The sequence below is a fragment of the Pieris brassicae genome, chromosome 2 (assembly GCF_905147105.1).
Source record: "Pieris brassicae chromosome 2, ilPieBrab1.1, whole genome shotgun sequence".
Classification (NCBI taxonomy): domain Eukaryota; kingdom Metazoa; phylum Arthropoda; class Insecta; order Lepidoptera; family Pieridae; genus Pieris; species Pieris brassicae.
Window position 1 is genome coordinate 16555516 of NC_059666.1, and position 24522 is coordinate 16580037.

The 24522-nt window shown below is 31.6% G+C and overlaps 2 protein-coding genes and 1 long non-coding RNA gene across 4 annotated transcripts; 1 reads left to right on the forward strand and 2 right to left on the reverse strand.

The window, feature by feature from the left end:
• Nucleotides 1-3553: 3553 nt before the first annotated feature.
• On the reverse strand, nt 3554-5495 carry LOC123720032 (transcription initiation factor IIE subunit beta). The gene is made up of 6 exons (XM_045676460.1): nt 5360-5495; nt 4882-4989; nt 4652-4814; nt 4262-4368; nt 3923-4100; nt 3554-3832 (listed from the first exon to the last, which is right to left on the reverse strand). The coding sequence occupies exons 1-6, from the start codon at nt 5419-5421 to the stop codon at nt 3572-3574; spliced, it is 879 nt and encodes a 292-aa protein (XP_045532416.1). The 5' UTR covers nt 5422-5495; the 3' UTR covers nt 3554-3571.
• On the forward strand, nt 5440-21056 carry LOC123720031 (chitooligosaccharidolytic beta-N-acetylglucosaminidase). 2 transcript variants are annotated; one of them, XM_045676458.1, is made up of 17 exons: nt 5440-5456; nt 6496-6630; nt 7048-7112; nt 8808-8947; nt 9290-9420; nt 9873-9978; nt 12842-13005; nt 15683-15791; nt 15943-16064; nt 16501-16635; nt 17000-17105; nt 17791-17966; nt 18498-18596; nt 19050-19170; nt 19693-19785; nt 20081-20228; nt 20742-21056. In XM_045676458.1, exons 3-17 carry the CDS (start codon nt 7054-7056, stop codon nt 20821-20823), a joined length of 1791 nt encoding a protein of 596 aa, XP_045532414.1. In that variant the 5' UTR covers nt 5440-5456; nt 6496-6630; nt 7048-7053; the 3' UTR covers nt 20824-21056. The 2 variants fall into 2 exon arrangements, with proteins under 2 accessions (XP_045532414.1, XP_045532415.1); XM_045676459.1 differs by lacking the exons at nt 5440-5456; nt 6496-6630 and adding an exon at nt 6760-6858.
• A 196-nt stretch (nt 21057-21252) lies between these two features.
• On the reverse strand, nt 21253-22563 carry LOC123720342. The gene is made up of 3 exons (XR_006756050.1): nt 22506-22563; nt 22131-22232; nt 21253-21636 (listed from the first exon to the last, which is right to left on the reverse strand). It is a non-coding gene; the product is annotated as an uncharacterized LOC123720342 (long non-coding RNA).
• Between the last annotated feature and the right edge of the window lie 1959 nt (nt 22564-24522).

Consider the following 24522-nt stretch of genomic DNA (forward strand, 5'->3'; position numbering starts at 1 on the left):
CGTCCGATGATGAAACTCAGCTGCAGGTATTAATCCGAACAACTCTGACCACTCTCCATGGTAAATGCGGTAGAAGATGTAATCTATACTATTATTTTCAATAAAACAAAGACACCACACAGCTATATCTTTATTATCTACACAATTTCACAGCTAACACATAAATACTTATATATATACATACTTGTAAATGGCTACATGTTTGTGTTACACCAATTTTATTGTAGTCTGTGAAATGATGTTTAAGTATTAGAACAGTGGTACGTTGCTATATTACCAACCCATAAAAATATAAATGCAAAGGGCCGACTGAATTGACTCTACGTCTGTCTCTTACTTCTAGTAAGTTAGTTGCAGTCTCTGGCCTCAAAAATAATATTATTTGAATTTTTGTATTAATTAATGGGTAGTATTTAAAAGCAAATCAAAAAATATATTTTTGTATGCAATAATAATCCGAATTCCCAACAAAATAGTTAACTCAAAATATTACTAAATAAACTACAACTTATGTTCGAGGCGTACGGCTATTTATCTTAAAGCAAAGCTTTTTTACCAATGCACAGCTAATAATACTAATGTACGTTATTATTCCTATTAACTCTTTTTTTTAAATATAGCTTCTATTTTTATATTACTTACAGCAGTTTTTTCGAATAAAACAGCATTTTATTGGTTATAATCATCTTATTATTTATTAAGTACGACATAATGAGATCAGCAAAAATATATAAAATTAGATACAAATAGTAAGTTTTTTATTGGATTATTAGAGCGGGTCTCGCTTTCGTGGGGCATCCACGCTTCCTTTTTTGACCAATAGGCAAATTTTTGGCTTCTGCAGGTGGTGCCACGTACTTGAGTCGGATCGCAAGTCCGATGATATGCTAGCACATATAGTTCTTTAAAAAAATGTAGCAGGTGCATTTTCCGTTCATCTAGGCGGTTTGTTGGGTGGCCAAGGCTCCATTACGCGAATGCTTTCTTTTTGTATTCATCAAAAGTTTCTCAATCTTGATTTAATGGAATGTTACTTGCTCTTAGTAACATGTAGCTTGCAAGTAACATTCCATTATCCAGTATCTAACTTTATATTTTTTTGCTGATTTCATTATGTCGTACTTAATAAATAATAAGATGATTATAACCAATAAAATGCTGTTTTATTTAGAAAAAGCGGCTGTAAGTAATAAAAAGTATAAAAATAGAAGCTATATTAAAAAAAGAGTTAATAGGTAATGTGTATTGGTTAGGAAATTTTGCTTTAAGATAAATAGCCGTAAAACAGTAATGTCATGCTGATGTATATTTTCGAATTATCTGCAGTACTTGTTTTGTTAAAAATTAAGTTTATTTGTAGTGAAGTAATTTAATTGATGTAAAAAAGCATATAAATGATGAAAATATATTGATATTGATGCGATTATTTATTTGATGTGCAATTAATAATTTCTCTTAATTAATTACCTACTCAGCTTGATTCATAATTCATTTTAAATTTGCTGTATCGTGTTATCAATAATATTTATTTACACTTTTGCACTTAGACGCGTAGTTGGTCCGTTGTGCGTAAAAGCCCTGGCTAATTTAGCCAGCCTAACTCCTTCCAGAAGCACAGAAGTCTCCCGGGCACTTCACAGGCTTCGCAGAGCGACCTCACTGTTCCGAGGATTTTTGTGCGTTGATTAGCTACAGATTAGTAGCATTCCAGGATTACGTGGGTGACTGATTCCTCTGCGTTGTAACAGCCTCTGCACAAGGGGCTGTCTGTCGCGCCTAGGATAAAAGATGTTTACAAAGGAGACAATGGCCCGTGATTGTCCCTATCATTGTTTTAAGATTGGTTCTGTGTAGGTTTAGAAGTCGCTTAGTAAGTTGTGGGTTCAAAGCCGGCACAGGCATTTTGGACTGTTTGCAATCTACACTTCGCGACCATCGAACAACACGTTATATGTTATAATAATACCATAATAAGTCTGTGAACACGTTGGACAAGTAAACAAAAGTAAGTGCGTGCATCTAAATAATATATAAGTAACAATTTTCGAGATTTCCGTAAAACATGATTGTGAATTTAAAAAAAAAAACCGTATATAGAAAACACTTTTTCTACGTATTGAAGTTATGTATTATTATATATTATTAACTTATATATTTTATTATTTTACATAATTTAAGTAAAGTATCACAGCTATAGAGAAAGTTATTATCTGTAATTATTTCGACTAAAAGATGATGGGTTTTTGCAGAAATAATTCACATATTCATTATGGAGTGATCATTACAAACTGGTACATCGCAATTGGAAGAGTAATTAATCTGAAATAGCTTGTCGGGTGTACTTTCAGTTTATCTGACAAGTCCTGTTGGAAGACTTAACGACAATCGTGTAGAAATTAAAAAAAATGTTACAAAATACATTTTCCAATATTGCCTTTAAATATATAAGAATGGTGGCCACATCAGTGCCATAAGACACTGTTTTCGCAAGCGGCGCAGGTCAACTCAACAAAGGAATAGATTAAAGGGTAAAATTTTGTTTTTACAAAGTATAGATAAAAAAAATTAATGTAAAGGTTATTACAAGTTATTTTAATAGATGCTTGCTTTTTATTTCTAAACCACATACATTTTTAACTTATAGAAAAACAATCGATGTATTTTTTCATACATAGATGTAACAATCTGATGCAATCGAATGCTCTCGAAGGAGTTTTCATTATTTTTATTCTCTTTAATGGAATATAGTTTAAATGTTTATAACGTCTTTATGTAGTGTAGTGAAGTTAATACTCATTGGATCTACCCTTTTCATGTAGGCATTACTCAAAATAGTAAGTGACGAAGCAAAACCAAAAGACGATGTCCCTACTATTAGGAATGAATGACTTTTGCATTTAGTTCATATCCGACAGTGCATCCGTGCTGATGGCGTTCAGAAATAAAAAAGACAAACAATAAACTAATACTGGAGTGTCACGGAGCACTGGACGCCATAATGCTAACCAACAGGGTTACCTTGCAGTGGATAAAGGGATAGTGGTACTCTCGGCAATGATGTTGCCGACGAGCTTGCGAAAACAGGCTCCGTAATGATGAAAGCTACTTCTAACCTGAAATAGAACCAATCTCGAAACAATGATTGCCATTCAGCTGCCATTCTCCTTAATATTTTTTTTTGTCCTAGGCGCGACAGACAGGCTCTAGAGTAGAGGCTGTTTCAGCGCAGAGGAATTAGTCACCCACATAGTTCTGGAATGCGAGGCTGTGACTAAACAACATACAAAAATCCTGAGAACAGTGAGGTCGCTCAGTGAAGCCTGTGAAGTGCCCAGGAGACTTCTGTGCTTCTGGAAGTAGCTATGCTGGCTAAATTAGCCAGGACTTAATGCAGAACGGACCAATTATGAGGCTAAGTGTGGAAAATCCACACAAAGTCCACCAACCATACCATACCATACCTACTAATACATTTGTTGGGGGTCACTGATATTAATTTATTACATCTGAAAAATTCTATTAATTTAAATGGATATGACATGGAAAGACTTAGTCACCAAATTATAAGTATTTATTTGATTGATACACCCTTTTGAGTCAATGTATTGTCATCATAAGTTTCAAGAACATCTGCCAAATGTTCATTATCTCGCGGCTTTTTGAACTGTCGTCTTTTTTGTGAAACTTTCTTTCTTTTTGGTGCAATAGGTTTTCTGGGACCATGATCTTGCATCGACTTGATACCCTGTTTCTCTAGATATTCTTCAATCTTGGCATCATCCATAGCATCTACAGCTGTTGCTCGCCATAATTTCACAAATTCTTCATCTACCTATTACAAAACATTGAGAAGATACAAATATAACTTTACACAGTCACTACTTAAATTTAATAAAGTGTTAAGAAATATTTAGTTACCCACATCAAAATTTGCTGTTTTATCATTATAAAACAAAATCTTTTTCTTATCAGTGGGTCTGGTTATGTACAATATTTCTTGAGCTAGATTTTTAAGAGCACGCTCACAATGTGGTAATGATTCTTGTACATCTTCTAAAAATATTCCACCCAGACCTTTGAGATCTTGTTGCTTTAATAACCTGTTAAAATATAAAAACAATTATATACTATCATCTTTGACTAAAATAGCGCATTTGCAGCACCAAATAATGATATAAAAAGTTAAGTTACAAAATTTTATCAGTCTTCTTTTTATACTTAGCTTTAAAGAATTTCAATATGACTCAAAATTTGAAATAACCTTAATAATGACTTCTTGTCCTTTATTTTATATACTGGCTTAAATATATATTTATCCTGTGTACATTCAATTTTTGGATTGTTTTGTAAAGCCTCTGATTGTAGCCACTGAAATATATCAAATCAATTTATACCATTTAGTAGTAATACTGCAAAGGAGAAATAAAACATAAATGTGATATTATTTATATCATATAAGAATAAAATAGGATTTCTATGAAAAAAAAGTGGGTCATGGGTCATTCATTACACCTTTATCTGAAAGTGGAATAATATTTTTCCAGGAAAAGACATAGGAGTTTCAAACTATTTCTTATTCTATACACATTTTCTTTAAGCAACATAAACATCAAGGTCAATAAATCAATTGTAAATACAATGGTGTTTTTACCTGTTTAATCTTATTTCCTACATCCAATTGGTTGGTTTCATCTAGAATTTCATCTAAAGACAATGGGTGGTCATCCCCTTCTTGATGTCTTGCTCTCATATGTCTAACAATTCTAGCAAGAACTCCAAATCTGTATGAAGAGCTGCCTGCCATAGTCTTGTAACTATAACATTATATTATTTTACTATAAGTGACATTCTTTTGACTTCTGTATCAAATTAAAAACATACTTGTTGGCATCAAGCTTTGGTGCAGAACTAGCAGAGGAGCTGGATTTGGATTTCTTTTTGCTATCATCTTTGAACGGGGAGTCATCTTTCTTTTTCTTGAATTCAACACTGTAACATAATAAAATATCTCATTAAACTTTATAAACATTGACATTTTATAAATATTTTGGCCATTGATTTATTCAATTTCATTTATAATGCAATTTTCTTAATGTTTCAACCTCTTCAATCAATCTCTCAAACCAAAACAATTCAATCTCTTAATGTTTTCAACTCTAAACACCACACAAGATTAGGATTGTACGATAATATAGTATAACATGATAATCAATCACCACTGATATATCTAGTTTATCATCAGCTTTGTATTGCAAGAGAAATGTTAAAGTTTGTAGTGGGAGAGAGTTGCGCGAAAGTATTTCTGTAGGTACTAGATACAGTAGTAAATTAACACCCATTCAACAAGTATGTAATATACCTTGGTGTCGCGAGTGCCTTTTTCCTAAACGCCTCACGTTCTCGAAGCAGGGCAGGATCCATTTTGAATAAATACTACTACACTACTTCCTTTGGAGGTAAGATAATGTCAAATTTAAATCGGTATAATATTATTCAGGGAGAAAGTAAACCTTGTTTGCTTTTATTTGCTCAAGTCTCAGTTTACAATTTACATGTTATATCTTTCACCGTTTCCTTTTTCAATTTGGTAAAATGTCAATGTCAATTATCACTTCACTGACAATGTAAATTGTCTTTAAAAACTTGAAAGTAAGGTGGTAAAATATACTTTTGCATCTAAAATGTTTAAAAGATATAAAATTACAGCCAGAAATTAGTACCTCGAAGTAACTACATCTTAACAACTAAATTCCCTCGTTATGTAAAACGTCAAATAATAACCTTAGCTGTGCGTAATGACCTAAGCTGTGCGATACAAAATTATGAAAAAGTTAGTTAAAACTTAATTGCGCCGTGCAGCGCATTGTACTTATTATATGTATATACGCGTACCTCTAAAACTCTTTAAATTTGACTATAACTTTAAAAAAACCTAAGGAAATTTACGTTCTGAGGTCGATTTTAGGTAATTAAATGAAATTGAATTATGTGACGTAGTCTGTATACTTATAATCGTGTAAATTTAGACAGGGAATTCGGCCAATTTTTAATAAATTCTTGATGAATTCTTTAAAACCAATGTACACAGCCAAACAATAAGTGGTTGGCAAAAATGACAAGAAGATTTTTCAAATTACAAATCCATTCCATTTTTCACAATGCTCGTATCTCTCTGGCGACGTGGAAATTTAGGTGACCGTTTTTTGTTTTGCAAAAGAGTATACGTAGATTCGAAAATCTAGTCCTAAATTAGTCCATTTATTATCACGGAGACCCAGTAAATAGTATAAGGTTTACTTTAATAGATAATATATAATCGAAAAAAAATCCTGGTATGCAATATATCGTCTATGTATAATTGAAAACTAACAAAAATAATAACAATTGACCTCACAATTGCTTACAAATATTTGCGCCATTAACATTATATATATATATATATATATATATATATATATATATATATATATATAACTTTTTATTTTGAAAATACAGACGACTGTTTGCGAATCAAGACAAGTGTGGGTTGGCGCGTTGATCGGTCAACGCGGGACACAAGCTGCAAGGCACGGTTTCGATACCAGTTATCCACAGTTACAATATTCGTGACGCTAAGTGGACGCCTACAGCGTAAGTACCTATTCATTTTACGATATATACATATCAAAAGTAGTGAAATATTTAATAGCCATGTTTCTATTATAAAATTAAATTAAAATGCAATAGTCTTCGTAGTCAATGCAATTGTACAAGGATGTTTGTGCCTTAAATTAATACTATCCTGTACTCAACCTTCGTTGCTGTTTTGTGGATTTTTAATTATCCTTATTCATCGATTTAATTCGTGTGAAACAAAATGTAGGGTAGACACCATTTCATATGGTGCATAAAATACATTTAAATGACGGAGTAATTTTTATATATTGTTTTATTTTTAATCTATCTTAAATGGAGACGGAATTTTAGTTTAAAGCTCTTTTAATAGTAAATATTAACATTTGTTAAATTAACAAAACAGGTTATCAATATATACTTGATTTGTTTCAGATTAATATGTGTCTCCACCATATTTATGTTTACGTCGTTTGTTTACTTCTTATAATTCTGCAATGGTAAGTTTGAAAATGAAATCATGTTATATGTACTAGTTTTTAGATGCTCAAATGGTTTTAGCTTGCAAGTGCCATTCTGCGGTGTCACTTACACTTTACGGTGGAATTTTTAACACCACCGACTTGTTCCGTCAATGTTATAAATAAATCAAATTTCGTTATTTTTTAATCTACGCCGCTTTCTAGTATCCGGAATTTGAAACCGTTGAAAGTTGCATTTCGTAACAACCAAAAAGTATTAAAAGTAAAACCACCGCATTTATTACTAAAAATCTAATTATATACTTAAAACTTAATACCGCGAATATTATTTGCACATACAAGTCTTTATATAGGGGTATTCTTACTATTTCGGTATAAAATAAAGCTGTAAGGACCGTAATTAAAAATTCATTGAAAATGCTGTAAATTTCTTTTATCAATGTAATTATTGATACACGGTGGAAATGTTTTATGCTAATAACATATTTTTAGGTTTCTCGTTAACAAAATGTTAACAAGCATATATAACGTTGTTTTACGGGATTTTTTTTCTATTTTTTAGTAAGAGCCCATCTGATGTCAATTACACATATTTGCATAATTCTTTATGCTGTCTACAGAAGTATTTTTGTGAAAATGTAAAGTAAAAGACAAAACGATGTAGTTTGATCATGATTGGTCAAACGAAAAGACGGACCGTGTTCTGTGTCTGTGATTGGTTTAGAGATTCTGTTAACAAATCACAATCGAACGAAACGAGAAATCGTGACGTCTTTTGTATGACCATTTCAACTTTTTGAGGTACTAGGGAAAATATATAATCTCAAAATCCTTTCACGCTGAATGTTTAGTACAATATAGTGTTTATTTCTAGCAATAAGAAATATTATAAATTAAATATATTCTTTAGATAATTCTCCGACTATTTTGTCGTGGGGATATTAAGATGTATGTGTATCATTAGATAATATGTATATACATATGTATTACAATATTGTAATAATGTGTATGTGCCTTAAAACCCTTTACATAACAAAAATATTTATTTCTGTTTAATAACTTTTTCAATTATATTAACAGCAAATTTTTGGAGGATGTGTTTTACATGTTTGTTTAGCATAATTTGTTTGAGGTTTATTTTGATATTTTGTTCATTGTATTTATTTCAATTTTGTTACACTAAACTAGAAATGGGTAACCATTATACGGCTTCTAATTTTTAATTGGATTTCACACGCGCGGTGATTATTTCATTAGTACCTACTACTACTAACATTGCTTTCGTCTTTTTTTACGATTATTATAGCATTCCTGGACTTTCTTGTTTTTGTAACCCTTTTCTTATTTAGTTTTTATAAATGACGTCGGACTTATTTGGTTCATTAGTCGATGACCCACTTTATGGGACACCTTTCTATGTCACTGTTAATGTTTAATGCGGGTCATGAAGATATGACATCATGTTAACCACTAATAATGTTTTTACTATGGCTAATAATTTTAAGTTTTCATAAGAAATTTAATTATAAGAAGAGCGCAGAAATTTATATAAATAATAACTACGCAGTGTAACGGGAAACCTATCGCTAATAAGATATCTTCCAGACAACCGGAGTATAACTATGGTTTAAATTGTGGTAAAGCAACGCTTGTTGACTACATTCAATGAAGGGTTTGCAAATACTAGACAATACTTAGAACATGTATTTCCAGTGCCAGCACAGCAGATGATCAAGTGTCCCCATGGCGATGGAGCTGTGACGATGGAAAATGCGTGAAAACTGAACATGACCCGCGCAGTAAGGAGTCGGCCCTCTGCTTGGAAGCCTGCAAAATGTTCTGCAATGATAATGGTAAGTGGATAACGTTATACCGGATTTAATGACTACGTGAGGATTTAGTAATCCGGTGAGAATAAGTGTCGTAACAATGCCATACGAATGACCATTTTATGTAACAATTAACTAATTAGTGTCTCTTAGGATCATAAATAAACATTCAATTTATCAATAGATACAGCTGCGTCTGCAGAAGCTAGCCATAATATTGAACACCTTTTACCCAAGTTTTGTATGAAAGTATATCCGATTCATACACATATATAACCAAATCACTATTATACTCCTATTAATATATTTGGTTTATTGAGATATTTCTAAAGTTGTTAGAGATATTGTATTGAAAATCATTTTCAGGACTTCTCTGGCCGAAACCAACAGGTCAAGTAGAGCTGGGCAATTTCCTATCTAAAGTTAATATTAACAACATCCGTGTTGAGATGGACAAACGCGGTAAATCTGATGATTTGTTGGATGTTGCGGGAAAGGTAAATTGTTTATAATTAACATAATAATAACATACTTCTTATAAAAAGTAATAATTTTTTTTTGATAAAAATAACTAGTTAGGTTCTCTAGATGTCATAGTAAAGTTATAGTAGCGATAATATTATTAAACAATATTAGAATACCAAAATAGTTGTAACTCTTTGGTTCGCATACATCGGTATTCCACACGAATCAAGCCGGTAAACGTTTATGCCAAAGACTATACCAGGCTCGTGACACATTTAAACAAAACGAAAAGTATTGATTTGAAAGAAAACAAACTAAAAATATATATGACTTAATAAACTGGCTATTTCATCTATCATATTTACAACCTATATTTCCAAAAAGTTTCAACGTTTCGCTGGTTTGCCAATGAAAAACCTATTACAAAAATGTAAAATAGAAGATATTAATGTATACATTAGTAATACTCATGTTTTCGTAACAGAGATTTCAAAAATTGGTGAATTTAAACATTCCATCGGGTATAACTCCGAAAGCCAGCGGCAAGTCAGTGATAGTCTACCTCGTCAACGAGAACCCTGATGTCAGAGGTATGTAGCTTAATAGTGCGGAGGATCTGTGGTTTATTCGCGGCGAAAGAATACTTGTTTCAGGTCGCTAATGGTGTCGGTAAAATTAACAATGAAACAGACCCAAAACCAATGTTTATTTTAATTAACGCATGAAATACCAGCAAGTAACAAATAAAAAAAATGGATGACTATTAAAAAAGGTCTCCATATATTGGATTTTTTTTAAAATTATGAATTAAATGTTAGTTATACCCGAACAAAACAAATTATGGAGTCTAAAATGTCTTACCTTAATTATGTTTCTTTAAGTGTGCAATAAAATATGTAAAATGTTTACAGAGTCGACGCGTCCCCAGATAATAAGTCCTTAAAACTTTTTAAAACTTTAATATGTAAAGTAAGCTATTTTACATCGGACAATATCAATAAATAACCATTTATTTCGGACTAACGCATTTTGAGGTCACCTTTGAAAGCAATTATTTGCTAATCAATGAAACTAATATTTAATTATATTTAGAACTATAGTAAAGATATGGGGTTATCAATTGCTTACACATATTGTAGGATAAAGCGTATCTTTTGTCAATCTCTTAATTCCTTGCTGCGTGACAACAACCTAAGTGGGTGATCTGGGTTATTGTAATGCCTGTGTAGAGTACAAAATGAAGAATTATAATCTATTAATAATTTTTAATAATGTATTTTCCATGGCACGTGCAGAGTAAATAGGTTTAACAAATATTTATATATGTAATATTAGCTGACCCGGGGTGACAATTAATGATTGTAGTTATTTTTGTATGCTGTATCATGTAGGGGTTTGAAAGATAGATAGTAGCCGATTCTCAGTCTTACTGAATATGCATAATTCATAAGCATCGGTCGAGCCGTTTCGGAGGAGTATGGGAACAAACATTGTGACACGAGAATTTTATATACATAGAGATAGACTTCCACTAGGTATTTATTTTCTTGTATCATCTTAAATTGTATTCGAAATAGGATGTTCAAATTGACTTCATTTTGCAGCCTTATTCGCAAATTATGTAAATGAAAAGTTCTTTGTACTCTATAAGTTGAAAGTTTCTCCCAACCTTGACCTTATATTTGGTACAAGTTTAATTGCAATTCATTCAGCGAACGTGCCACATTTATTCGTTGAGACCCATTCGGTAACACTTACAAAGCATTTTGTAGCTTGTTTTGCTCGAAAAAATACGAGGTTATTTATATCGTAGTTATTTAACAAAACTGTAGCTCTTATGTATCGAAACCATTTAGAGCATAGATATTTTTATCATAGTAAATACACACTAACGTGTTACAATAGCATACCCTTAAATTCAGACGTCTTAATTTCAAACACAAAACAATCGAATTGTAAACCTAAAACATTCTTGAATCCACTTAAACACACAAAAAATTATGAAAATTGATCTAGTTTAGAGGGCGATTACAAACAGAAGATTTGTGTGTTAATTGATGTATGTATTTTCGGTCACGCGAAACATTATATATTGTCTTACATACGCGCGTAGTTTTTTAACTATCAAGCGATTTATAGTCTACATTCTAATTTCCAAGATCATCAAGTATGAGCTATGACGCCTGTATCGTAGTTGATACATCCGCACTTTATTTATATCATAAAAGAGATATCTTCCTGGCCTCGAGTTCTTTGTTTCGGTTCCAAATTCTTTCTTGGGTTTATTGTTCGAAACTCACGCTCAAATATGCTAAGGTATTGTTGTGAGATATGTTTTTGAAAATGTACCTATTGTAAGTTTTGTCTGTTGCACTAAAGCGAAAATACGGCATGTTAAAGCAGAGTCCACACACATATATAATCAATCTATACTAATGTTTATGTATTAAATTCTCCAGTGGGGTTTGTTATATACAATGGGCTAATTTGAGTAACATTTTGTCTCCTACCGAAGTAGTATCATAATACTTCTTTTCTTTTCTTTTATGGCTTGGAAAAAATCAAAACTTGAACGCCCACTGCTCTTTGTATTTTTTGAAGTGAAACTTCTTTATCGGCGTTGGAAATAAATTTACCGTCACATTTTTCGGTTACACGTCACATTTTCCGGTTACGCGTCATCTCTTTCTTGTCCCTACCACGGTTGATTCGAAGAGTACTCTCTCCAGCGGAGTTGGGATAGCATGTCGTTTAACAATGATAGTAATAATTCTATTAAAATAAATGAAATTCTGTTATAATCTTAGTAGTAATGAGGTAAAATGAAAAATTAACAAACTTCTTTCGAGTCTTTAAGCCTCAAGTTTAAATATGTCACAATTTAATTTAATCAAGTTGAATAAAAAACACAAATAACGACATCTATTCATTTTATAACCGTTATAAATTACTGATTTCGATTTTATCTCTAAAATTAATATAATAACTGTTCGGTATTTAAAAACGAGTTTTGTGTCCGCATAATATGAAACTAGATTTGCAACATAATACATTCAGTGTAGAGCAGCGATGTTTCTTAGAATAACGACCCTTTATCATAAAATCTGTATCAATGTAATTGCTCTCATTTAACCAAAGTACTCTTTCGTATCTTTCTGTCAATTTGTTTTTCTTCCGTAATGAAAAATGACAGATGAGTATTTCAGTTAAAACGGTGCAACTCGAGTAATTTTGTTTCTATTAATATGTATTAAGTATGAGTAAGTGCAGCCAATTTATTTCTGATTTTCTGTTTACCTCATAACCTATACAATGTCTTCGATCGAACGCTGTTACGCTACTAGAAAACTACTTTGTACTTAAATATTATCCATAGTATCAAAAACAATTTCATTAAAAGCTTAAAGCTATTGTCACCATGTAACCTTTAATAAAAATCATCTATATTTTCAGAATTTTCATTAACAATGGACGAAAGCTACAGCATCCGTGTTGGTGCAGTTTCCAGTGATAAAATAAACGCGACCATCACTGGTAAAACCTTCTTCGGCATCAGACATGGTTTGGAGACACTGTCCCAACTCATACTCTTTGATGACATCAGGAACCATCTTGTTGTAAGTTTAATTAAATAATATTACTAAATTATCAGCAAGGAATTATTATTGTCTTTGGATTTTTTTTCTATTACCCATTCGTATTTTGATTAAAACTTCTTCTATATCTATTTTACACTGCTGTTACCCTCTCATTTATATCTCCTTACGAATAAATACAATACAAAGAACTTATAAAGCCGCTTTTTCGTACGCCCTAAATATGTATGTAGAATATTATATATTGCCTTTGGGTTTTTTAAAGAGAAATTAGAAATGCCTACCCATCCCCAGTAGGAACCTCATTCATCATTTAATTATATAGAGGAGACGCATCCTTTTTAAGCCTAGTAATTTAATCGAACAAGTAATGTGATTTATGTTGGTATTTGTTAAGTGGGTGACTACTAGTCACTGCCTAGAGTGACTGACCTTTCTGAATGTTAATCCTGTATGTATGAATCACATTATTTTTCATAAAGTTCTATTACTTATTAATGATTTATTATTATTAGAAAATTACCTTTATCGTCTATTGATAACAAGGCATTTCCTAACGAATTTGATGCCTCAGATATATAATGTAATTTTATATTGTATTTTAATATATGTTTTGTATTATGTATTTTTATCAAGAAACGATTATTCTGTATAACTAGAAAGCTTTTACATACGTAATTAAACCTAGAATAACACACCAATTTATTTATTTTAATTTTAATAAGATATCATTGATAAATAAATATATTTATTGTAATTATGTAAATGAAAGCCTTTTCGGCCCGTTACATTAAAAAGGACTTAAATTTCTGTATGATAAAATCAACAACATCATATAAGAATTTAACCAAATCAAGTATAAATGCGAAAAAACCTGTTCAGGTTCAATGACATAGCTCATTTACATAATGTCCATGTAAATTTATCCTTGTGACATTTCATCTCGTCACGAAAATAAATAAAATTGCAAATAAATATTGACGAAGTCTGCTGCCAAATTAATAAGCATTATGTCCTTTGAGAACAAGGGCAAAGACAATATAAAAACGTATCTGATCAATTTTTTGGCAATAAATAGTTTGAAAATGAATTCTTTAAAGTATAAAAACTTACGTAAAGGTTATCACTAATGCGGTCGTAAAATGGGTTTGTTTTTGAACACTCTTTACTAAGCCAAGCTTAAATCAGCTTTATCGCCACTTGAAGATGGAGCTCATCGTTCACTTTAAGGGACAATATAATCTAATAAATATTGAAATCCCTAATGAATTATTTTTTCTTTTAACTGTAATAATACTGTGCAAAGTATCCTGCTATGGAATTCCCTACCAATTGATATAAGACGAGCTCAACCTTTAAATTTATTTAAAAATCTTCTTTTTGATAATTCTTCTTCTGCCTCGTAATTAGCTACTACTTATATATATTAATTATTACTCAATTAACCTTTGGATTCGCTTCTACATTTTTGTTTATACATATTATTATTTATATTTTTTCTTTACATTTTACTTTATTTAATTTTAGTTATAGTTACATGTTATTTTGAGTGTTTTTGTCAATTAATTATGCACTAGTTGTACTTTACCCTCTGTAGGTGTTTATTTTTTTTTATTGTTCCATATTAGGGTTGCCTGGAAGAAATCGCTTGTTAGCGATAAGGCAGCCCGTTGCCTAATGACTTATGTAACCTGTTGTTTTTTGTTTGTTATATGTATACATTTTATATTATGGTAACGAAGTGGAAATAAATAAATAAATAATATATATTTAAAAATATAAATTTGCTTTGCAATTTCTTATGATGAGAGATTATGATAATATACACATAAAGATACACCTTTTATATCAACCAAAGTATGAATAATATATAATATAATAAACTATTTGAATGCTAACCAAAACACATAACAACCATGACCATTTCAAATTGCTCTAGCCAAATGTCTATTATGTAAATAGCTGCAAAGCTTTTTTTACGTAGTAACAACATACACATTTGTCTTTTTATATAAGACGAAGACCAAACAGGGTGAGGTCAACCTAGTGTTGTTACACATAATGGTGCGACTCTTCAAGGTGTAATTTAGTTCTCCTCGTTGCTGACCTGGTAACAGTGACCCTGTCCTATATCTAGCGATATTAATTGTTTACTAATATTACTATTACGGACGCATAACTGTCTTGCCTCACAGAGCCCAGTTACCCGAGCTCGCATTTGTTCTTCTATGGTACTTAAATTATCGTGATTCATGGACATTTTTTTTTCATGTATTCTTTTGTAGTTTAAGTTTTATTTTGTTCCTGTTCAGTCTTAATAATTATATTTAATATGTATTTTTCAACTTCAGGCTTACCTTATCTAATTGAATACATTTTTTTTCTCACAGTTATAGCCTGGAGAAAACAAATTCTTTCGCGATAGCGATAAGGCCGCCTGTTGCCATCTTTTTTATTTTATTATGTTCATGTATATTGTAATGCACCAAAGTATTAATAAATAAATAAATGAATTGATAATAGGCACTGGTTATGTACCGTTATCGAAATATTTTTCGGTTAGGATTTTTACACAAGACATACATGATTAATTTATCTATATTGCTACGTATAATCATTGTGTAACTAGAAAGAGTACATATTTCACTAAACGCATGTCCTATACTAATAATGTTAACGAAATACGGTGCATTTTCAGATGGTACGTGACGTTGTGATCACTGATAAACCAGTGTATCCGTACCGAGGAGTTTTACTGGACACAGCGAGAAACTATTTCACCATTGATTCTATTAAAAGGACTCTTGGTAAGGACTCTTTGTATTCCATTAGCTATTTTCGAACAATATCTTTTTAAGAATTCGTAATAATTGCCTTTTCTCTCACTAAATATTTCATAGCCATTCTATTAAATCTAAAAACATTTATATACGTTCTACAATACTTGGAAAATTTCAGACGCGATGTCACTAGTGAAACTGAACACATTCCACTGGCACATCACAGACAGCCAGAGCTTCCCGTTCATGTCCAAACGCCGGCCAAATCTTTCTAAATATGGAGCATACAGTCCTGCTAAGGTATTGCTCGCAGTCCTACTACCTCGATATATATATTGTTATAGTGTAATTATTTATATATCACATACACGATTTGTTTATGTTGATTATATTGAATGCTATTAATATTTACATGAACCTATCCAGAATACCCCAGAAGTTGATTTAGAAAAATTATAAGTTAAGTGCATGGTTAAGACCCTTTATTCTACTTTTAATTTTCTAAATGTAGGGTTTCTTCAGGAACGTGCCGACTGGTATTAATAAGCATGTTTGATGATAACTTGGGTTAAAGTTTCAACAAAATAAATCTAGCTTGCTAAGTTAAAGCCGCAAGAAATGATGATGAATGATAATATTATGTTAGAGAAATTTTCTTCTGTATTAAAATATGTGAATCCATTAACAGACATGATAAAATATTTTACATGTAAAAATAGTTTAATAAATTTTTCAGATCTACACATCAGAAATGATCGCAGATGTAGTACGATACGGTCTCGAACGCGGTATTCGTGTGATGCCGGAGTTTGATGCGCCAGCGCACGTGGGAGAGGGATGGCAGGGAACTGGACTTACTGTTTGTTTCAAGGTACAAAACAATCTTTAAAGGTTATTTAAAGTGCAGTTCATTCTTCTTAGTAGTAGTAAGACCTAACATAACATTTATTAGTAACAAAACACACACACACAGAAACACATATAATAATAATAGAGAGATAACAATTTTTTTTTAGAAAAAAGTTTTATTGTGTAATGCGTGTGTGCTGTGGTTGTAATTGGCCCTGGCTCAGCATTATGCTGAGGAGCAGAGTTGTTCCACAGCGCTGGTCATTCTGCCAGAGACCACAGCAGCTAGTTTGCGCCTCAGTCGCAAATAAGAATAAGAATCTAATACTCAGTAGAAACAGAACTTAGTTCAAAACCACACTCAAAAAGTGAATATGATTTGCCAGGAGGAGCCCTGGGCCTCCATCTGTGTGGAGCCACCTTGCGGACAACTAAATCCCGTCAAGGAAGAACTCTATGACGTGCTTAAAGATATTTACTCTGATATGGCAGGTTTGTAATTTTCTTCAATGTTCTGAAATCGGTATTGTAAATATACTTATTTGGTGAATATTTATACTCTATGTAGCTTTGCTCAATTTATTGTAATATTTTATCAAGAAACGATCAAGATTCTCGTCGAGTAGTTGTATTCTTTGTTAAAATATGTTTATTATGGAATATAAGATACAGTACATCACTTATTCCACGTCATTACATTTGTCCCATTTTGAATACAGACATCACTACTAATCGGCAAAGAAGGGAGAGGGTGTAGGCCGAGAAAAAGCCGGTGTAAAAACCTCTCGGTACTCTTTTAAAATAACAAATCATCAAGCAACACTTATTTTAAAAAAAATATCGCAAATTAATTCGCGCGTTTCATTTCATTCGTTCGCGAGTATATAATCGAAGCGATTCTAGCCTCGGATTGTAGATGCACAAATTATTCTTTATAATCTCTATAAATTTAATTTTGTGAGAAAAGTAAAATAAAGTTTTGTAAAAGAGACAACTAAACTATAGTACACGCATGTACATATAAAGATGGAAACACAGTATATTAAAAGGAATAGACGGCTGATCACCTATTTGTTTATCAAGTAAAGAGAATATCTATCTATCTTTAAGACCATTAGTTGTAGGGCCAAGGTGTATAGAATATTTTCTTTTCTCTCTAAAATTACTGAATTTATAGATATCTTCAACCCGGACATTTTCCACATGGGCGGAGATGAAGTTAGCGAAAAATGCTGGAACACCTCACAAGAAATCCAGCAGTTCATGATTCAGAACCGTTGGGACCTTGACAAGAAATCTTTCTTAAAACTTTGGAATTACTTCCAAACTAAGGCCCAAGATAGAGCTTATCAGGTTAGTGAAGAATCTATCCGAAGACTATAATTTTATAATCAAAGAAAAATATATTTATATTTATTTATAATAATTATTATTATTTATTCCAATTATATAACACATATCCATTTTAATTAGTACAACTTAAAGACAAATTTTAGTACCAATGTCAATAAGAAATAAATTTAAAATTAAATAAATAAATTAACAGTCTATGCGTACACTTGTCTCCCAGAGCCGACAAGCACAAACTGCCTAAAAGTTTGCGACTGAGTATTGTACTAGGGATACTGTTCCTACTGCCTCGCAATCTACTTAAAAGTGATCCCAGAAGTCATCGATATGAGCCTGGGCAAACATGCCACTGCAAAAGCGAGGCAATCCGAACACCATCCTAAGGGCGTTATTACAATGAACGCACAAGGCACTGAGCGAACCAGGAGTACAGTTAACCACTAGTGTTATGTTTTATTTGTGTTTATGAGTAAACACGTTTTATAGTTGTATTTTACAAATATTAAGCATTTTTTACAATAAGTCTCATTTCAGGCATTCGGCAAGCGTCTTCCTCTTATCTTGTGGACGAGCACTCTCACAGACTACACACACATTGACAACTTCCTTAACAAAGATGACTATATCATACAGGTACATAAACTTTTCATAAAAATATAGACTAATCTATAAATCCTTACAGAATGTCCCTGTTATGTTCTAAGTCTTACAAAAATGTATGAACAATAGTAAATTGCTTGCGGCCACAAACCACGGCTTTTAAAGCGAGAATGTTTTTTGAATCCATAGTGAACGAGACCTTTAAATATAGCTTCGATCTCCTTAGTGATTGAAAACGATAACTATTGGTATAGAATATCCACATTCCAAATTCAAATCTTGTTCAATCCCGAGATTAAAAACTTCTCTCTTGTGTGTGTATATGATGTGTGATGTGTATTTTATTGTCATTGTCATTCAGTACTGCATTTTCTGAAATCCTATTACTACGGAGGTTTGGTTTAATTCCTGCTTATACACTTAAAGAGAATATAGAAAGCCGCAAGTAGTAGATTCAATAACAATTTTAGATTTATCAAAACCCAGGTATGGACAACAGGAGCAGACCCCCAAATCAAAGGTCTCCTGGAGAAGGGATACCGTCTCATCATGTCTAATTATGATGCACTTTACTTTGACTGCGGTTATGGTGCTTGGGTTGGAACTGGTGAGTTTGATTGCTAACCAGGCATCTACGAATAAATCCCTATTAGGACTGGCATTCCTCCTTTCATACTACGATTGGATACGTCGTGACTTATCGTCGTCGTGGATTATCGTAAGCTCGAGTGCAGGACTAACTGTTCATCCGAGGTGCTTAAAGACCAACTTCCTAACTTTGACTGCGTTTGAAATATTTGAAGAAAAAAAAAACAAATATCAAATAACTTATGTTGCTAAGCTTTAAATTTTTGTACTTTTTAAGGGTTTGTATCGTACATAATCAGATGTACATTAGTATTTAAAAAAAAAACATCCGAATGTTAAACTTGTGGTCGTAAATTGTAACACGGCTTTCAATGGATTTTTTTTCTCTTTCTATCTACGCAATTAACACTCGCTCGTACAGTGAAGAAAACATAGTGAGGAAACTGGAATGTTTTGAAGGCGACATAGGCCTTGTCACATTGTCTAAAAATGATGCAGAGTCCTATTGGCACTAGTTATTTTATATAATTTCTTTTTCTAGGAAATAACTGGTGTTCTCCATACATCGGGTGGCAGAAGGTGTACGACAACAGTCCTAAGCAGATGGCACAGACATACTCGGATCAGATTCTAGGTAAAACAACTAATTCTGTTGTATTAGAGTAACAAAAATATAGTCCCTATGCCAATTACACCTTATCTAAGTAACGTGTCACCTTTGAGAACTGCCGGTACAATATTTCAGTGATACGGTAAATGCACTACGATAACATCGAAACGTTGAGTGGGTGACCGTAAACAAGTGTTTCATCTAGTAGTAGATACTACTTAAAACTACGGAGTTATATAATTAAAATATAGGAAATGATATTCTGCGTAAAATGACCGTTCGAGAAAACAATAACTACAGTGTAATATAATATGTTAAGGTGGTGAAGCGGCTTTATGGTCAGAGCAGTCTGATTCTTCGACACTGGACAGCCGTCTTTGGCCCCGCGCAGCCGCTATGGCCGAACGACTCTGGGCTGAACCGGATACAAACTGGGCTAGTGCTGAGAAACGCATGTTACATGTCAGGTAATATAAATGGTTCTATTACAAATGTACTCTTTATTACGAAGAAAAATTAACTGTACCAACTCATAGTAGAAATTTGTCAGTTCATTCAACAGACAATGAAAAGGGTCCGTTTTATCTCCTTTCAGTTTAAAGAAGTCTAAATAATTGATAGAGAATTTGCGGACTAGCAATTATTAAAACATCGAGGATAATTAAAAATTTATCAATTAATTATTACAATTATCGTATAGTCAACATACACGTATCAATCTTATTTTATTGAATTTTAAGAAACACGTTTCGAATATAAGAGTTTATTAACATATTGTATTAGACGTTTAGCTGTTATTACCTAAATTTATCAAATGTGAGTCAAGTGACGTAATTTCCCAATTGTATGATAAACATTTTTAATATGAAAGAAGATTAAAGAATAAGAAAAAATCACGTTGTCTTTAGCAATATCCAAGCGCTTTACTAACCAGTATTCAGTTTTCTGCTTGTATTTTAATATTTTATTTTATTTTATAGAGAGCGTCTAGTCCGTATGGGAATTCAAACTGAGTCTTTGGAGCCAGAGTGGTGCTATCAGAACGAGGGATACTGCTATTAACTGTGATAAATTTAATGACATAATATATATATATGTATTTTTGGCCTAGGTGCACAAATAAAATATTCATTTTGACTTATCGAATATTAAAACGTCGCCTTGAAATCGTTATAATACTCATATTACAATTTACTGTTAGTACCACTTCTTAAAATAATGAATTGTTTTGTCAATTCAATTGAGATTATATTTATATAAATAATCAATCTAAATATTATAATATTTGTACGTAACCTATTGTTTTATTTCCTTAAATTTTTCGCAGCCGTATTTTTCACTGCAATTTGCGAAATAGTTTAACATATGTATACTCATCGAAGCGTTCGCATTTTCTAATTGAAAAGCACGCGAGAATCTAACGTACTAAAACATGTGTCATCAAAAAAGATTATTTAAAGTTGGAAAATATTGGGTAAATAAAAAAATATATAAATAAAAACAGCATTTAATAACAGATTAATGATATGACATATAACTGTAACGATTTGCGTACCCCGGCAACTCTCGATTTATGACGACCTCATTGTTACCAGTACTAAATTCCACAACGCCCGAACCAGTCATTGGCAATTCTCCTTGTACCGAAACAGAGCTCAGAAATGGTAAGGTCCCCGAAACTGAGATGGCTCCATTAATAATCAATCCGTCGGCAGATATGCTTATTGAGGGCGGAGGTAAATTGAAATTCTCCATTTTATATTGCCTGTTGAATCCATCGTAGACTCTAGGTTTGTAATTGTAATAACTAGGACCTAAGCCATAGTACGCATGCATATTTGACGGCACATATTCAAAGCATTGTGCGAAAATTTCCTGAAATATATATAAAAAGATGTTATGTGATATAACTGTACTTCATAATTGTGTGGAAGAAGGAATTGTACTGTTCCTCCAAGCTAAAGGGCGGATCCTCGAATAGTGTTAGACTACTAATTAGTAGTCGGGGCAATCGGTCCGAAGCCCTAGGGTCGAGAAGGTTTATATATACGCTTCAGAGTTATTTGTAAGTGCAGATTGCAGATGTTGCTACATATTTATGTTTGTAAATGAAAGTTAGGAAATTACGCATACAATTTCTAAGGATCGCAAGTTTTTAACATACGTAAGTTTTATTGATATTTTAATTCTTTTCTAAACGATTGCGTTATTAACGGTAATTTTTAAAACATGTTAACCTTATTATAATTAACTAAAAATAAAATATATATAAGGATAAAACAGTAAGACAAAAACAATGTAAAGCTTCATTTATAAAAGTAATGTATGTTCTTTTCGCTGAAAGACTTATTTCGAGCTCGTGAACTTACCTTATTAATTAAAATTTGTAAACAAACAAATAACACTGCTCTGATCCGCATAATGAATTGATAACTATGCACTTTATATTGACAGAGCATTAACCCAATGTCCTATTTATATGAAACACAACAATATCATTGCACAATCAATCATTTACGACACGTTTTTATTAATTAATTACAATATATTGAATAACAATACAATTACAAAATCTACAATTTTCTACGTATACGCACGTGCGGTATGGCAAACAAATATAGGTTTTGTAATAGGAATCTATTTATCATCTAATGGAACAATCAATGAATCTAGGCTTTATCTATATGTCACAAAGTAATTATTTTATCCATTCACTATTAGGTGATTAATAAAAATGTTTATACCTGATAAGCAGTATAAAACTACAATGATTATGATACTTTATTCCACCATCAACTTTTTACATACAACGATATGGATGGTGGGGTTGGACTGGTTAGACTGATCTGTCAAATCTAACAAAAATGAATACCTATTAGGATGCAAACAAATACCTGACTGAAAACAATAAAAAAAAGAAATAAGTATATGTTAGTCGAAATTTTGAAGAGAAAATTTACCTAAGCTTAATTCTAGAATATTTTTTATGTATTTACTAGTTTTTTAGTATTTCGCCAGCACTGTCCTTTTTTGATCACATGCATGCACACACATGCATTTTTTTAAAGTATTCCTACAGCTACTCATTAAATTATTACATTATACACAAAAGCCAAAAACGGACAAAGGCCAAAAACATTGGTCATACATTTTATTCGTATATTGGTAAAATGCCAAAATTACACTGGTCGTTGTTAATTCAAATAAAATTCGAGTTATCTTAAGAGTATTTTATTTCCATAAATTTATCATGTATGTGTGTTAAACATTGTTCAGTAGATGTTTGTAACAAGAAATCCTGTTATATTAATGACGCGAACAGCTGTCGAAGTAATTAGGGCATTTTAGATAATATGTTTGCAAGAACTGCTTATATTGCATTGTTTACTCAAATGAAACGATTATACCATAAGCATACAATATTGTATGTAATTTTTTATTATTATTAAATTTGAATTATTATTTTACAACCTATATTTGAAACGAAGAAGAATTTGTTAGTATACTTAGGCTTAGTTGTTATGTAATAAGTCATGTCATTCATCGTGTTTGTCCTTAAATCAAAAAAAATCGATATTATGAGATATTTAAAGATACTTCCCATCATTAGAAAGATAAGATAGAGGTATACGTTTTGGAATGGATAATATTTATATAACAGTTTTTCGCTTTCTTTTAATAAATTTAATTTTTCTTCCTACAGATAATTTATATTGTGTATAATGGGAGAAAAATGCTCAAAACAGAGAGAGATGGAGCCAATTGGAGGAGGCCTATATTCAATAAGAGGTCCTTGAAAAAAAATATATAGATATATATTTTTTGTGTGTTTATTTCGTAAATTTTCATTTGTAAATTTTTCAAGGAATAAATGAGGCCTTATTATTATTATTATTAGATATAAAAAATATATAATTTTCATTACAGTTTAATAAATACTAATTTGTGAATGTCAGGGGCACTATATTTTGACATTGATAACGATAAGCGGGTACGTTACCCTCATTGACCTCCACCTTTTCATTCAATTACTCAACTATTCCGGTAGGCATGTTTTAAAAACTGATTATAAATGGGTATATTTTCTTGAGTAATAATTGTTTTTATTACCTATATTAAATAAGCTTTATCTGTAGAATGTAGCCATTTCTAAGATTGAATTTATTTGATTTGCCGTACGAACATAGCATTGTTCATTTGAAACGTGCATTTGAATATGAAATCGTATACTTATGGCTTTAATATGTTGCATCACTTATGGTTTCAGCCCCAAAGTATATAGATAGAAAATAAATAAAGCAAAACAGTATATTAAGATGATGTTATCAAATAAATTAAGCATCCCAAAAATAACTTGGTAATACTGATTTCCAAAAAAATGTATTAAAATTAAGTAGCTGACACTAATAACAACGCCACAAGGTTCACACATTTTTTTTTAAATTAACAAGGAATAAAAAATACGCAACAATTAATTATAAATAAAACAAGGAAAAACAACACTACAGAATATAACTTGTCATTCGAATCAAAAGAAATTTTAAATAATAAGTCGTGTGTCGTGCAAAAAAATCTAACTAAAAACAACGAATACTTGTGTCAATTGAATGATTATTAATTTACTTATTTTCCGTCAATTTCATATCTACAACAGATAAAATACGTCTTTAACAGCTGGCATTACAAGAGATATACCTAATTGGTAACACATTTAGATGTAACACTGTAAAAACAAAGATAAAATTTTACGTGACGCTGAGA

Bases quoted from the DNA above. Each gene is read 5' to 3' on its own strand.
- LOC123720032 (XM_045676460.1), bottom strand. From the start codon at position 5,421: ATGGATCCTGCCCTGCTTCGAGAACGTGAGGCGTTTAGGAAAAAGGCA. The intron at 4,815-4,881 runs GTATGTTTTTAA...ATAATGTTATAG, and splicing joins CCAAAGCTTGATGCCAACAA to TTACAAGACTATGGCAGGCA. The intron at 4,369-4,651 runs GTAAAAACACCA...GATATATTTCAG, and splicing joins TAGGAAATAAGATTAAACAG to TGGCTACAATCAGAGGCTTT.
- LOC123720031 (XM_045676458.1), top strand. From the start codon at position 7,054: ATGTGTCTCCACCATATTTATGTTTACGTCGTTTGTTTACTTCTTATA. The intron at 7,113-8,807 runs GTAAGTTTGAAA...ATGTATTTCCAG, and splicing joins CTTCTTATAATTCTGCAATG to TGCCAGCACAGCAGATGATC. The intron at 19,786-20,080 runs GTAAAACAACTA...TAATATGTTAAG, and splicing joins ATACTCGGATCAGATTCTAG to GTGGTGAAGCGGCTTTATGG.